Source organism: Alosa pseudoharengus, unplaced genomic scaffold, assembly GCF_046254945.1.
Source record: "Alosa pseudoharengus isolate Yale_2024_CS ecotype anadromous, Long Island Sound unplaced genomic scaffold, YU_APseudo_1.1 YU_APseudo_1.1_scf_3, whole genome shotgun sequence".
Taxonomy (NCBI): Eukaryota; Metazoa; Chordata; class Actinopteri; order Clupeiformes; family Clupeidae; genus Alosa; species Alosa pseudoharengus.
The window spans coordinates 29,563,289-29,576,016 of NW_027468718.1; the positions used below are offsets into that span (position 1 = coordinate 29,563,289).

The following is a 12,728-nucleotide window of genomic DNA, read 5'->3' on the forward strand; positions in this document are numbered from 1 at the left end:
TACAACCCTTGAACAAGTTGTTGTTTTATGCCTCTTGTGTAGTGTACTACTTAGCAATCAATACAATAGCATGCTATAACGCATGTGGGAACGCATTGTACATATTTGTATCATGTGGATTAAAATGGGCCATCACATTATTCAGGAGGATGACAGCCTGTGTTGTAGACAAAGAAGCAATGGCTCTGTGTTTGGCCTGTAAGGGCTGTGCTGTTTGAATGGAGGCCTTTCTTCATCCTGATTGTGAGATTGAGATAATGGCCGACTCGTGGCGCTCCTTTTTTTCCGGAGGCCTTCCTTGTCAGCTGGATGCCGCCAGGATGATTACCTGAGGGAGATGTATCTGGATCAGCTTACCAATTAGTTCCCCCTGCCATCAAAAGAACACTGGCTGTTGTGTGAGCGGAAAGGAGCCAGTTTCTCTTTGCTCAGAGGAGCAGAGATAAGGCTGAGGGCTTTCTCTCGCTCACTCGCGGGACGAGAGAGAACAACTCTCATTGTGAATCCTCCAGGTCGGATCAGACTGAACCAGGCTGTCATTAGGAGCAGCAGAGCCCTCAGTAATAGCTCTGTAGTCCTCCTGACCCCCTTCCTTGCCTGCTGCTTGTCATCTGTGATATGAGACAGATTGTTATGGGCATAGTCCAAATAGCTGAGGCAAAATATCCTCTGCTTTGGGCGTTTTAATAAAGAATTCCATTTCTAGCTGAGTAGTTAAGCATAGCTGGGAGGTCACTGGTTCGGATTGACCTCACAGCGAATTTAGAACTCCATCTTGGCTGTGACATCCTAGCCAAACTCAAATTGAACGTCACTCTTGTACGCACCTAGCTTAGGCTGAAACTCAACCTGAACCTTCCAGTCCATCGGTCATCTAGATAGGTATTTCCATATTGTCAGATCAGGACAGAACTTTGCCGGAACTGAGACTAAACTCTCAACCTTTCCTCTCTTCACAGTGTCGGCCGGCACGTCTAACGGCTGCAGTAACAACCAGGCGGTGTGCGAGCAGTTGTGCCTGCCACGGCCGGGCAGCCTCTTCAGCTGCGCCTGCGCCACGGGCTTCCAGCTCAACGCCGACAACCGCACCTGCGCCCCCTACCAGTCCTACGTGGTCCTCTCCATGCTCACCTCCATCAAGGGCTTCAGCCTGGAGGGCTCCGACCACTCGGAGGCCATGGTACCTGTAGCGGGCAGAGGTATGGGAAATCTAATGTCCAGGAGAGTCTGTGCTGTAACCTCATTTGTTGGGGCTGCAAAATTTGGGGAAATGTGTAATTGCAACTTTTTTTTGATAGATATTGCCATTTTATTTGCGATATATTTTTTTGAAATTTTATTCAATATTCCAAATTCGCAAATGTCCAAATTTTCATGCCTAGTGCATGAAGTCTCTTAATCAATTAAAGATTAATTTGTAATTAGCTAATTGCATTGCATAGTTATGAGTTGAAATTGTTTTTTTGATTAAAAATCGATTAATTGTGCAGCCCTAGCATCTGTCTACAGACTGCCATTGATTCTTGATACTTGAAACACTTGATATTTCATGTGACATGTAACGTGCCAGAAAAGTAACCTCTCTAGAGTTGGTTTCAGCCTGTTGTCCCCATGCTCACGTGCTCTCTGGCCCCGCAGGTCGTAATGCTCTGCATGTGGATGTGCATATGCCCTCTGGCTTCCTGTACTGGTGTGACTTCAGCAGCACGGTGGCGTCTCAGAACGCCATTCGGCGCATCAAGCCAGATGGCTCAGGCTTCCGCAGCATTGTCACGTCCGGCATCGGCCGTAATGGCATCAGAGGCATCGCCGTGGACTGGGCTGCAGGTATGGAGGACTTGAGTGGTTTTCTCTGGTAGTGGCTTGCTGTGGTGGGGCCTTAACCCTTGGGTGAAGGCCATAACCAGTCTTTCAACAGCTTAGAACAAAATTCCAATCCTGAAGTATAAATATTTAAGTGGGCAGTGACAGAATTTAGTAATCTGTAAAAAGCTAGCTGTCAACCAAGGAAAAACAGGTGTGAAGCTGCTTTGTTCACTTGATACTTGAGGATCGGTAATAGAGACAGGTGACAGAAAAGCAGATTAGACCCAGGGATGGGGACTGGGAGAGTACAAACTAATATTTGGGTGAAGAAGATTTAATAGAGCAGCTCATTGACCTTGCACAGTGTTATGTCAGGGAGTAGGTGAATGTCTGAAGCGTTGAATGCATCAAGGCATCATAAAAGTGTTTCATATTTCGTGAAGCTTAATGTTGCCTCCCCTCTCTGTACAGGAAACCTGTATTTCACCAACGCCTTCTTCACGGAAACGTACATCGAGGTGGTCCGTCTGAACACCACCTTCCGGCGTGTGCTTCTGAAGACCCAGGTGGACATGCCTCGCCACATCGTCGTGGACCCCAGAAACCGCTACCTGTTCTGGGCCGATTACGGCCAGAGCCCCAAGATCGAGAGGGCCCTGCTGGATGGCACCAACCGCACCGTGCTGGTCTCCTCTGGCATCATCACACCCCGCGGCCTGGCCCTGGACCGGCAGACCGGCCACGTGTACTGGGTGGACGACTCACTGGACATGATCGCCCGCGTGCGGCCTGAAGGCGGCGAGACGGAGATTGTGCGCTACGGCAGCCGCTACCCGACCCCGTACGGCCTCACCGTCTTCCAGGAGAGCGTCATCTGGGTGGACCGCAACCTCAAGAAGGTCCTACGGGCCAGCAAGCAGCCCGGGCACACCGAGCAGCCCGAGGCTATCCGAGACAACCTGGGCATGCTGAGGGACGTGACGGTGTTCGACCAACGCATGCAGCCCAGCTCGCCCCAGGAGCTCAACCACAACCCCTGCCTGGAGGCCAACGGCGGCTGTGCCCACTTCTGCTTCGCCATGCCGGACTCCCAGACCAAGCAGTGCGGCTGCGCCTTCGGTAGCCTGGCGGCGGACGGCATGACCTGCGCGGTGTCGCGCGAGGACTACCTCATCTACACCACCGAGAGCACGGTGCGGAGCCTGCGGCTGGACCCCGAGGATCACGCGCTGCCCTTCCCCGTGGTCAATGTGCCCCGCACCTCTGTGGCCCTGGATTACGACCGTGCTGATGGGAGAATCTACTTCACGCAGAGCTCCGGCGCAGGACACAGCAAGATCAGTTACCTGAGCCTGTCCTCCCCCACCTCCCCAGCCATCGTAGTAGCCTCAGGTAAACCTACCATTAAACTGGAGCTTTAGAGGCAGTGTGGCGACATCTTTTCTTCCTTCTTACTCGTTGTTACTAGTATCCAGTACCTGTAGAATTGTAATAGATGTGCGTAGTGCGCACACCTCTACACTACAGCAGCAGCAACACAACACACAGTGTCCTTTGTCTAGACAGCTTGTATATAATAAACAATGCATTGTTCAAAATGCTATATTTACCGCTCTATTGCCTGTGGAATTTAATTTGTGATAGGCCTGTTGTTGGTTGGTTTTCATTATTGACACTACCATTAGCATTGTGAGTTCTGCCAGTAGATGCAGGTTTTCTCATTTTATTTGAAGTGCTTTCCTCTGTGATAACATAGATCTGGGAGCCCCTGATGGCGTTGCTTATGACTGGATCAATAAGAGGATCTACTACAGTGACTACATCAACCAGACCATCAACTCCATGGCTGTGGATGGCTCCCAGAGGACCATCATCGCACGTGTGCCTCGGCCCAGGGCCATCATGGTGGATCCCTGCAGAGGGTGAGTCACAATTTACAACTGTAAGAGGGTTAGTTCAAATCATGTCCCTACTGATCAGGCACATGATAAGGATAGCCATTTTTCTACACTCTTTATATACTCTTAAGCCATCCGAGTTGTTCAAGTCATCCACTTTAATCTGCTCCTGATACAGGTACATGTACTGGACAGACTGGGGGACCAATGCCAAAATTGAGCGTGCTACCTTGGGTGGAAACTTCCGGACGGAGCTAGTAAACTCCAGCCTTGTTTGGCCCAATGGACTAACACTGGACTACGACGAGCAGAGACTCTATTGGGCTGACGCCAGCTTGTAAGACTCACAGATACTTTCAGTCAACATTCAATTACAGAATAGTGTTGATGGCACTGTAGCAACTAATCCATTTCACAAACTCTGTGTGTGTGTGTGCGTTCATGTGTGTGCCTATCAGACAGAAGATCGAGCGCTGCTCCCTCACGGGCGCCAACAGAGAGGTGATCGTGAGCACGGCCATCTACCCCTTTGCCATGACCCTCTACGACCAGCACATCTTCTGGACCGACTGGAACACGCGCAGCATCTACCGCGCCAACAAGCACGATGGCGCTGACCAGCGGGTCATGATCCAGAACCTGCCGTCGCGGCCCATGGACCTCCATGTGCTGTCCAACAGCAGGCAGCAGCAGTGCACCAGCCCCTGCCAGCAGTTCAATGGAGGCTGCAGCCATATCTGCACACCAGGTAGGCTGCTGCCATTCATCCCCCAGGAGGAGGTGGCCCTTTTTTTAAACATGTTCACTTTGGAAGAAAGGCCACATGAAAGCTAGATTATTGTTACTAGTAGCTGTTTAAATGTGTAACATTTACTATTGTTTGTATATGTATAAAGGTAATTATAGGTCATTATAAATCCTTTCAAAATGTCAGTTGTAATTTTGCTCTCTGAGTTTGATGTTGGCCACAAGGAGTTGTTTGGTTGAGGGTGCACCACAAACGGCTCTTGTCTCTGACCCGCCGGCATTTTCTGTTTCCAGGGCCACAGGGTGCAGAGTGCCAGTGCCCGTCGGAGGGACGTTGGTATCTGGCTGACAACAAACACTGCATCCCGGACAACGGTACCCGGTGCCTGCCAGGGCAGTTTACGTGCATGAATGGGCGCTGCATCAATGCCCAGTGGAAGTGTGACAATGACAACGACTGTGGGGACGGCAGCGACGAGCTGGAGAGAGTCTGTGGTATGAAGCCCACCCTTGTCCTGCACAGCCCACGCTCTGGGTGTCCAGCTAGCCTTTAGCGTAGCACTGCACAACATGTGTCCTGCAGGTGTTAGATACTATTGATTATGAGTACACTTTGTGTGTGTATTGGTGATCTGTATCATTCTACTCCTAGCCACTGAAGCTCTGTGGGCAGGCATGCTGCATGCTAAGCTTTTTAACATTTCAAATGGCCTGGCCTGTCATCGTTGTGTAGTCATATTCAGAACATTTCTGTTTAAAGTCAGTCCAAGAGATAATACAGTCCATGTCTCTCCATTTTTAATAGTTGATAAATGAGATGTCGAATTTTCAGATAGTGTTCGCATCTCCTATGTTAATGTGTGTCATGAAAATTCTCAAGGATAGTTGGCCAGTAACTAGGATAGGCCCATCTAGTCTATGATTTTTTTGTATACATTTGAAAGAAATGGCTGCGCCAAACTGCTCCAGTTGTCCAATAGCACTGTTTGAAGTCCACCTCCTTTAATCATTCAAGGAATGTTTTTGCGTTACTCAGTTGACACTCCCCAGATACCCCTTTAGCTTTGCTCTTGTTTCCATTTGGACATTTTATAACACTCTGACTTGCAACAGTGTTGTCTTATTCTTGTTCAGCAAATTTGATGTTGTGCTGTGTTGTGTTGTGTCATTGCAGCGTCTTTTTCGTTCTTTGGTGTTTGATGAGATTTCTGTGTGACTTGTCACTACTCTGTTGCATGTGTGTAGCTTCTGATGCAGGATTACAGTGTGCTGTCTTCATTCTTCTCTCCTCCTTAACACTTACTGATCACACTCTTGCATTGCGGTCTGTTCTAAACCCTTTGCATGTGTTTTGTGTTCCTTTCTCTCCTTCTTCTCATAACAACCAAATCTCCCCTGTTCAGGATCCAAGGCAGATTTGGCTGCTTTTGGTGTGTATGCTTGCACTCTTTGATGTCGTAAGCTTCCTAGCACAACTAGCCTTTCACTATATCACTAACTTCAATTTCACTAACCTCTTGCTCACTGCCATTGTCTCTTGCATGCAGTCCCACAAGTGCTATCATTCATTGCTCTGTCAGGTAACGGTCATGTCCAGCCATCTCTCTTAATAGCTTTCTTCACTTGCGTGTGATGGCTGTAAAGATGACGTGTTGGTTTTATTGTGAATGACAGCCTTCCACACCTGTGATCCGACGGTGTTCACCTGTGGGAACGGCCGCTGTGTGCCGTACCACTACCGCTGTGACCACTACAACGACTGCGGGGACAACAGCGACGAGGACGGCTGCCTGTTCCGGCCCTGCGACGCCAACACAGAGTTCGCCTGCAACAACGGCCGCTGCGTCGCCAAGGAGTACGTCTGCAACGGCATCAACAACTGCTTCGATAATGGCACCTCAGATGAACAAAGCTGTCGTAAGTTAGCCGGATTTTAACTTCTTTTTTGTCAATTCAAGTATTTTTTGCACGGGTTTTTCAGAGTTCCTAGAGAATAAAATGCGGTTGCGATCAATAAAGGCAAATTGAAGGTTTAAAGTGAAAATGAATGAACCTTAAGGTAATTCATCATTGATAGTGAGAGTGTTGAATCATCATTTCCTGCCCCTGTGTTTGCTGCAGCTGAGCGCACCTGCCAGCCTGAACAGACCAAGTGCCAGAGCACCAACATCTGCATCCCGCGCTCCTACCTGTGTGATGGGGACAATGACTGTGGGGATATGAGCGACGAGAGTCCCACACACTGTGGTCAGTCAGCGTTTTTGGTTTAATTGGTGGATATGACAAACAATATATTGACCGTTTCAAGAGAGTTCCATTATCAGCATCATAGTTGTTCCCACAAGGCTTCCGTTTTAACATTCCATATGTTATCTTAATGAAGCGGAAGTAGATTGGGAACAAAATAGAACGTTCAAGCATTGTTTTTGTTTTTCTTGTTGAAAGGGTCTATATTATATTCCTTCTATCTGTTGTTGACATGCTTAAGATAATGACAGAGATATAGACACCCATTGTATAAATGCTGTTGATAATGACAGAGATAAAGGCACCTCTCAAAGATAATGTAACACTAAGTCATCCAGCAGTTTTCAGCAGACTGTGGTTAGAGCTTAAAGTGTTACCTGAGATTTCAGCTGTTTTTAGCCACCGCGGAACAATACCAAGCAACATCCGGCTCAAGCTGAGCTGAATGGACCCGAATGTTTCTGTTGTTCCCTTTGTTGGTCGATGGGTATAGGGTGTCCATTCATTGATGTCCGCTTCCTTGCTCCCCCTCTTTGAGCAAGTGGCTCTGGGTCGCCCCCTTTGTTCTCAGCCTGACCTCTGCCCCCCTGTTTCCCCTCAGCCACGTCCACCTGTGGGCAGAACGAGTTCCGCTGCTCCAGCGGCCGCTGCATCCCAGCGCACTGGTACTGCGACGGGGGCACTGACTGCACAGACGGCTCAGACGAGCCTTCCTCCTGCAGTGAGTACACAGATACAGGTAGACACGCAATAGCCCTCCTCTTGCAGTGAGTACACAGATACAGGTAGACACGCAATAGCCCTCCTCCTGCAGTGAGTACACAGATACAGGTAGACACGCAGTAGCCCTCCTCAGCACAGCATGGCCAGAGACACAGCTCACCATCACCTCACTAGCTGGGTTGGGTTGGGTTGAGTTGGTAAGCTTGTTCATGTTCATGTCATCTTGTTTACTTCATATCACTGTTTTTGGTTGTGATTTACAACACGTTGCCAAGAAATTGCAAGTTCTGTGTCTTTGTCTGTGTCTTTAAACCCCACTTAAACTCCAGATGTACTGGAAAACAAATGAGTGAGAGGGTAGAAATCACAGACCTCAGACAGATTAGCTATATGAATATTTTTGATCAGCTTGATCATTGGTTAAAGAAAAGTGAACCATAAACATGATTATTCACATTTATTGACCATTCCTGGCTTTACTTTGCCAATATTCTACTCACTCAAATTACCCTCCAATAGGCATGAATTTAGTTATTGCCATTTCTGTGTAAGATGCAACAGTTTGTTTAATGTCATGTTCTAACAATATTTAGATATCAAATTAACTCATCATCCTTCCATGCCTCGGAGATAGAGGACCTTAAGTTATCTTGATGGTGAATAAGTGTTTTTTAGTCTATCAGTAAGCATTCACTCATCTGCCTGTCGTTAAGGGTTTAGTTAGTAAGCATCACGGCTCAGGAGATGGATGGGTTGAAATGCGCTGTGTGCTTAGCTGGTGTTAGGTGCTGCAGTTGATGCAGTGTTGGGGAGCTGCTTTATCAGTGCTCAGTGCCTGTCTGTGATCGGGTTGCCATCGCCTGCCACATTCCTGCCTGCTGACTCCCAGCACCCTCCCCCGAGCTCCAGCCCCCTCCTCTCCTCTCCACGCTGTTCACACAGGAGCCTGGGCCCTCAGCAGCACCGCTTTAACCTCAACATTTCAATTTAAAATGAGTTATTGTTATCAATTATCATTATACATTTAATTATAAATTCTCATTATTTTAAAAATTGTGATTAACTTTTTATTGATTTTTTTTTTTTTAAATAAAAATATGGTGGGTAGAGAGGGTGTAAAGGATAGAAAGTTACAAACAAAGTATTTCCATTAGTGATATTAGTCCACACTTCTGGGTAAAGTGGAGCAGTGAGATATCAGATGAAGTCACACAACACAACAAGCACACCAAATGTTTGCACTGTAAGGATGTCAAGAGTCCATCAGGTTGTTTAGGTGAAAAGACCTGTAGAGACCTGGACCTGTAGAGATGGAGGAGAGTTGAATGTAAAGGTGCATTTCCAGGTGTTGGTTTAGTGTCATGACTTGTGCTTCATCGCCCCTCAGCCACTATGCAGAGGACGTGCAACACAGAACAGTTCCGCTGTGACGACGGCCGCTGCATCGCCTCCTCGTGGCTCTGTGACGGAGACAACGACTGCGGCGACATGAGTGACGAGGACCAGAGACACAGCTGCGGTGAGGATTCCTCTCTGTTTGTTTGCCTCTCATTCCCTCCATCTGTTCGCATCTCTCCTCTTCTCTCCACCCCCTCCATCTCTCGCTCCCTCTCTCCGTCTTCTCTTCCCTCACTTATCTTATCTCCTCTATCTGCCCTCCCTTCTCCTCTTCTTACCTCCTCTCTGTGTCTGTCTCTTAATCTCTCCATCCCTCTCTGCTCTCTCCCTCCTTCCTGTCGTTACCGTGATGGATGAGTCACTGTAACAGGGCTGACTGGTGGATCTCCTGTGTGGCTGTTTGCAGTATGCCGCTGCTGCTGATAGTAGTAGTGGTGGACGGTGGTGGACGGTGGTGGTGGGCTGTAGCATTCAGTGGGCCACATTCCTGATTTTGGCCGCCTCACTCGCCACTTTGTGGGAGACTCAGCCGCCCGGCTCAGGCGGGATCAGGGCTCTCCCGTCGCGCCCTGGGCAGCGGGCCGCCCCAACAATAAGGAACCGGCCGCACGCGGCCGACACCGCGGGAGCCTGGCCGCACACAAAAGGAGGCTCCCGCCCCCGGCGCATTGACACGAAACGCGGAGGAATGCCCATTGTTGGGCTGAGCTCAAGGCTCTCAGTGGGGAATGGATCTGCCAGCTGATTGGCTGGGTTGATTGTTGTGGTGGGCTATTGGATGAGATGGGACTGAGGAGCGTGAAGAGTAAGCTGTAAGATGAACGATTGGAGAAATGATTGGGGTTTTTTTTTTTCCTCATTTTAGCCAATCGCTCGTGCTCCGCCACGGAGTTCACCTGCGCCAACAACCGGCCCCCGCAGAGGAAGTGCATCCCGCGCGACTGGGTGTGTGATGGTGACGCGGACTGCGCCGACGCTCTGGACGAGCACCAGAACTGCACCCGCAGGTCCTGCAGCGCCAATGAGTTCTCCTGCAGCAACGGCCTGTGCATTCGCAGCTCCTACAGGTACACACAGCCAGCCAACATCCCTAAAACAACCGTCATCTCAGTCAGCAGATGACTCCAGTAACCTGCCACTCAAACCAACAGCTCTCACCCTTAGCTTCCTGATCTCTTCGCCACTACTGTAGTCCTGTAGACAGCATTAAGTCTACACACCATGTTCGTTAGCCTAAGCATTTGTTAGCAAAGCCTATATATAATATATACACTACTAAGTATTTCTGATATGTTGCTGATTGGATCATAAACGGCCACAAAAAAGGAGAGAAATTCTTTTTTTCATTATTGTGTTACATGTTCCATATGTAAAGCACTCTGAGCTGCATTCTGTGTAAGAAAGGTGCTATACAAATAAAGCTTATTATTATTATTATTATTATTATTACGACTGGCACTTACACAGAGACTAAGTAATGGCTTCAGGGGAGAAAATACTGGGAAACAAACGATCACTAACTTTGTTGGCCTTTCGATAAGCAGCGCCGGACAGTCCCCCTGGTCTGATACTTGATGAGATGGTGAGATGTTTAAGTCTTGGCTACTGTGTGTCGTGTGCTCAGGTGTGACCGGCGGAATGACTGTGGGGATGGCAGTGACGAGCAGGGCTGCACCTACCCGGCCTGCCAGCATCACCAGTTCACCTGCGAGAACGGACGCTGTGTGTCACGCGACTTCGTCTGCGACGGCGACAATGACTGCGGGGACCAGTCCGACGAGCTGGACAGCCTGTGCCGGACCCCGGCCCCCACCTGCCCGCCTGGCCAGTTCAGGTGTGAAAACGGCCACTGTATTGCCATGGTGAAAGTGTGCGACCACACAGACGACTGCTCGGACAACAGCGACGAGAAGGGCTGTGGTGAGTGTGTGCCTCTCGCATCAGATCTCTTTCACCAAGAACTACAGCTGCACAATGTAGTTACCATGATTAGTTCAGCCTGTTGTAGCTCATTCATTTGTGTGCACGGACCTTCAGATTGCTTCTATTGAAACACCTTCCACTCACAGTTGCCATCAAGTTTTATGTCCTTGAATTGACTGCTGAAGAACCTGTGTCTGGATGACTGCCATTTTGACATGATGATGTGGTCTGTGTGTGTGTGTGTGTGTGTGTGCGTGTGTGTGTGTGTGTGCGTGTGTGTGTGTGTGTGTGTGTGTGTGTGTGTGTGTGTGTTTGTCTGCGCGTCCTCCTCTCCTCAGGCATCAACGAGTGCACGGACACCAGCATCCACGGCTGCGACCACAACTGCACCGACACGCTCACGGGCTTCCTGTGCACGTGCCGGCCGGGTTACCGCCTCATGTCGGACGGCCGCACGTGCGACGACATCGACGAGTGCGGGGAGACACCGGGAGTGTGCAGCCAGGTGTGCGAGAACACGCTGGGCTCGTACATGTGCAAGTGTGCGCCGGGCTTCCTGCGCGAGCCCGACGGCCACACCTGCCGCCAGAACAGCGGCATCGCGCCCTACCTGCTCTTCAGCAACCGCTACTACCTGCGCAACCTGTCCACTGACGGCCAGGCCTACTCACTGGTGCTGCAGGGCCTGACCAGCGTTGTGGCCCTGGACTTTGACCGCGTGGAGAGCCGCATCTACTGGGTGTGTAGAAGAAAGGCTTTGTGTTGAATGTACACAAACCGTGTCTTTCAGTAACATCAAAACATCCTAATGAATGACACAACGCCCCTCTATTTACACCCCTGATCCTGTTACAGGTGGACGTGAGCAAGCGTGTGGTGGAGCGTATGTTCTATAACGGCACGGTCAGGCAGACGGTGCTGAACGGACTGCCCCATGCCGAGGGTCTGGCTGTGGACTGGGTGGGGAGGAAGCTCTACTGGGTGGACAGCTTCCTGGACTGTCTGAAGGTGTCCGAACTGGACGGGCGTTACGTGCGGAGGCTGGCTGAGCATTGTGTGGACCCCAACAACACCTACTGCTTCGACAACCCGCGCGCCATCGTGTTGCACCCCAAATACGGGTATGAGACAAGACCATTGGGTTCGAGGGTTGGGACCGTGGGGCAGTTGATACCATCCAAAACAAAGGCATTTTGATGTCGAATATACATATGATTTGATGCCTAGCTGCACCGTCAAAGAGTTTTGAATGAAATTCTCTGTTTTCATCTATGATTTAACTCAACACTGGCGAAGTTCAAATGGTCTGCACACATACATACTGTGTGTTGTTTTATCGGACAGGTATGTGTACTGGACAGACTGGGGCGAGAGAGCTTTTATCGGTCGAGTGGGAATGGATGGCAACAACAAGTCCGCCATCATCACCACTAAGCTCGAGTGGCCTAACGGGATCACCATAGACTACACCAACGACCATCTGTACTGGTCAGATGCTCACCTCAACTACATCGAGTGAGAACCTCTTTCCTCCCTTTTCTGTCTCTCATGTGTGAAGATTATGAAGGATAATACACACATGCCATCTGCACACACTATGAAGCTCAACTCAGCAGCATTGTCAGCATTGTAATCCCCCTTATGTTCTGTTTATTGTACCGCATGTTGCATCTCACTCTGTTCCTAATCTCTTAATGTGTTTTTGCTTCAGCCAAATGCATAATCGTGACTGACCTCCTCGAATGCGCTCTGCAGGTACTCGGACCTGGACGGCCACCACCGCCACACGGTGTACGACGGCGTCCTGGCCCACCCGTTCGCTCTGACTGTGTTCGAGGACTACGTCTACTGGACCGACTGGAACACGCGTACCGTGGAGAAGGGCAATAAGTACGACGGCAGCGAGCGGCTCATGCTGGTCAACACCACACACCGGCCCTTTGACATCCACGTCTGCCATCCGTACAGGCAGCCCATCGGTAAGAC

The 12,728-nt window shown here is 49.6% G+C and overlaps 1 protein-coding gene across 1 annotated transcript in view; it reads left to right on the forward strand.

The window, feature by feature from the left end:
• The window catches only part of lrp2a (low density lipoprotein receptor-related protein 2a), a 67,722-nt gene that overhangs the window by 34,848 nt on the left and 20,146 nt on the right, over positions 1–12,728 (forward strand). Inside the window, exons 37-53 of the mRNA XM_076263938.1 lie at positions 960–1,199; positions 1,639–1,827; positions 2,278–3,198; positions 3,563–3,728; positions 3,883–4,041; positions 4,163–4,452; positions 4,746–4,946; positions 6,126–6,368; positions 6,573–6,698; positions 7,300–7,419; positions 8,809–8,940; positions 9,685–9,886; positions 10,444–10,739; positions 11,081–11,481; positions 11,598–11,863; positions 12,087–12,257; positions 12,498–12,721. Of these exons, the coding sequence (XP_076120053.1) occupies positions 960–1,199; positions 1,639–1,827; positions 2,278–3,198; positions 3,563–3,728; positions 3,883–4,041; positions 4,163–4,452; positions 4,746–4,946; positions 6,126–6,368; positions 6,573–6,698; positions 7,300–7,419; positions 8,809–8,940; positions 9,685–9,886; positions 10,444–10,739; positions 11,081–11,481; positions 11,598–11,863; positions 12,087–12,257; positions 12,498–12,721 (4,347 nt within the window). The remainder of the gene's footprint in view (positions 1–959; positions 1,200–1,638; positions 1,828–2,277; positions 3,199–3,562; positions 3,729–3,882; positions 4,042–4,162; positions 4,453–4,745; positions 4,947–6,125; positions 6,369–6,572; positions 6,699–7,299; positions 7,420–8,808; positions 8,941–9,684; positions 9,887–10,443; positions 10,740–11,080; positions 11,482–11,597; positions 11,864–12,086; positions 12,258–12,497; positions 12,722–12,728) is intronic.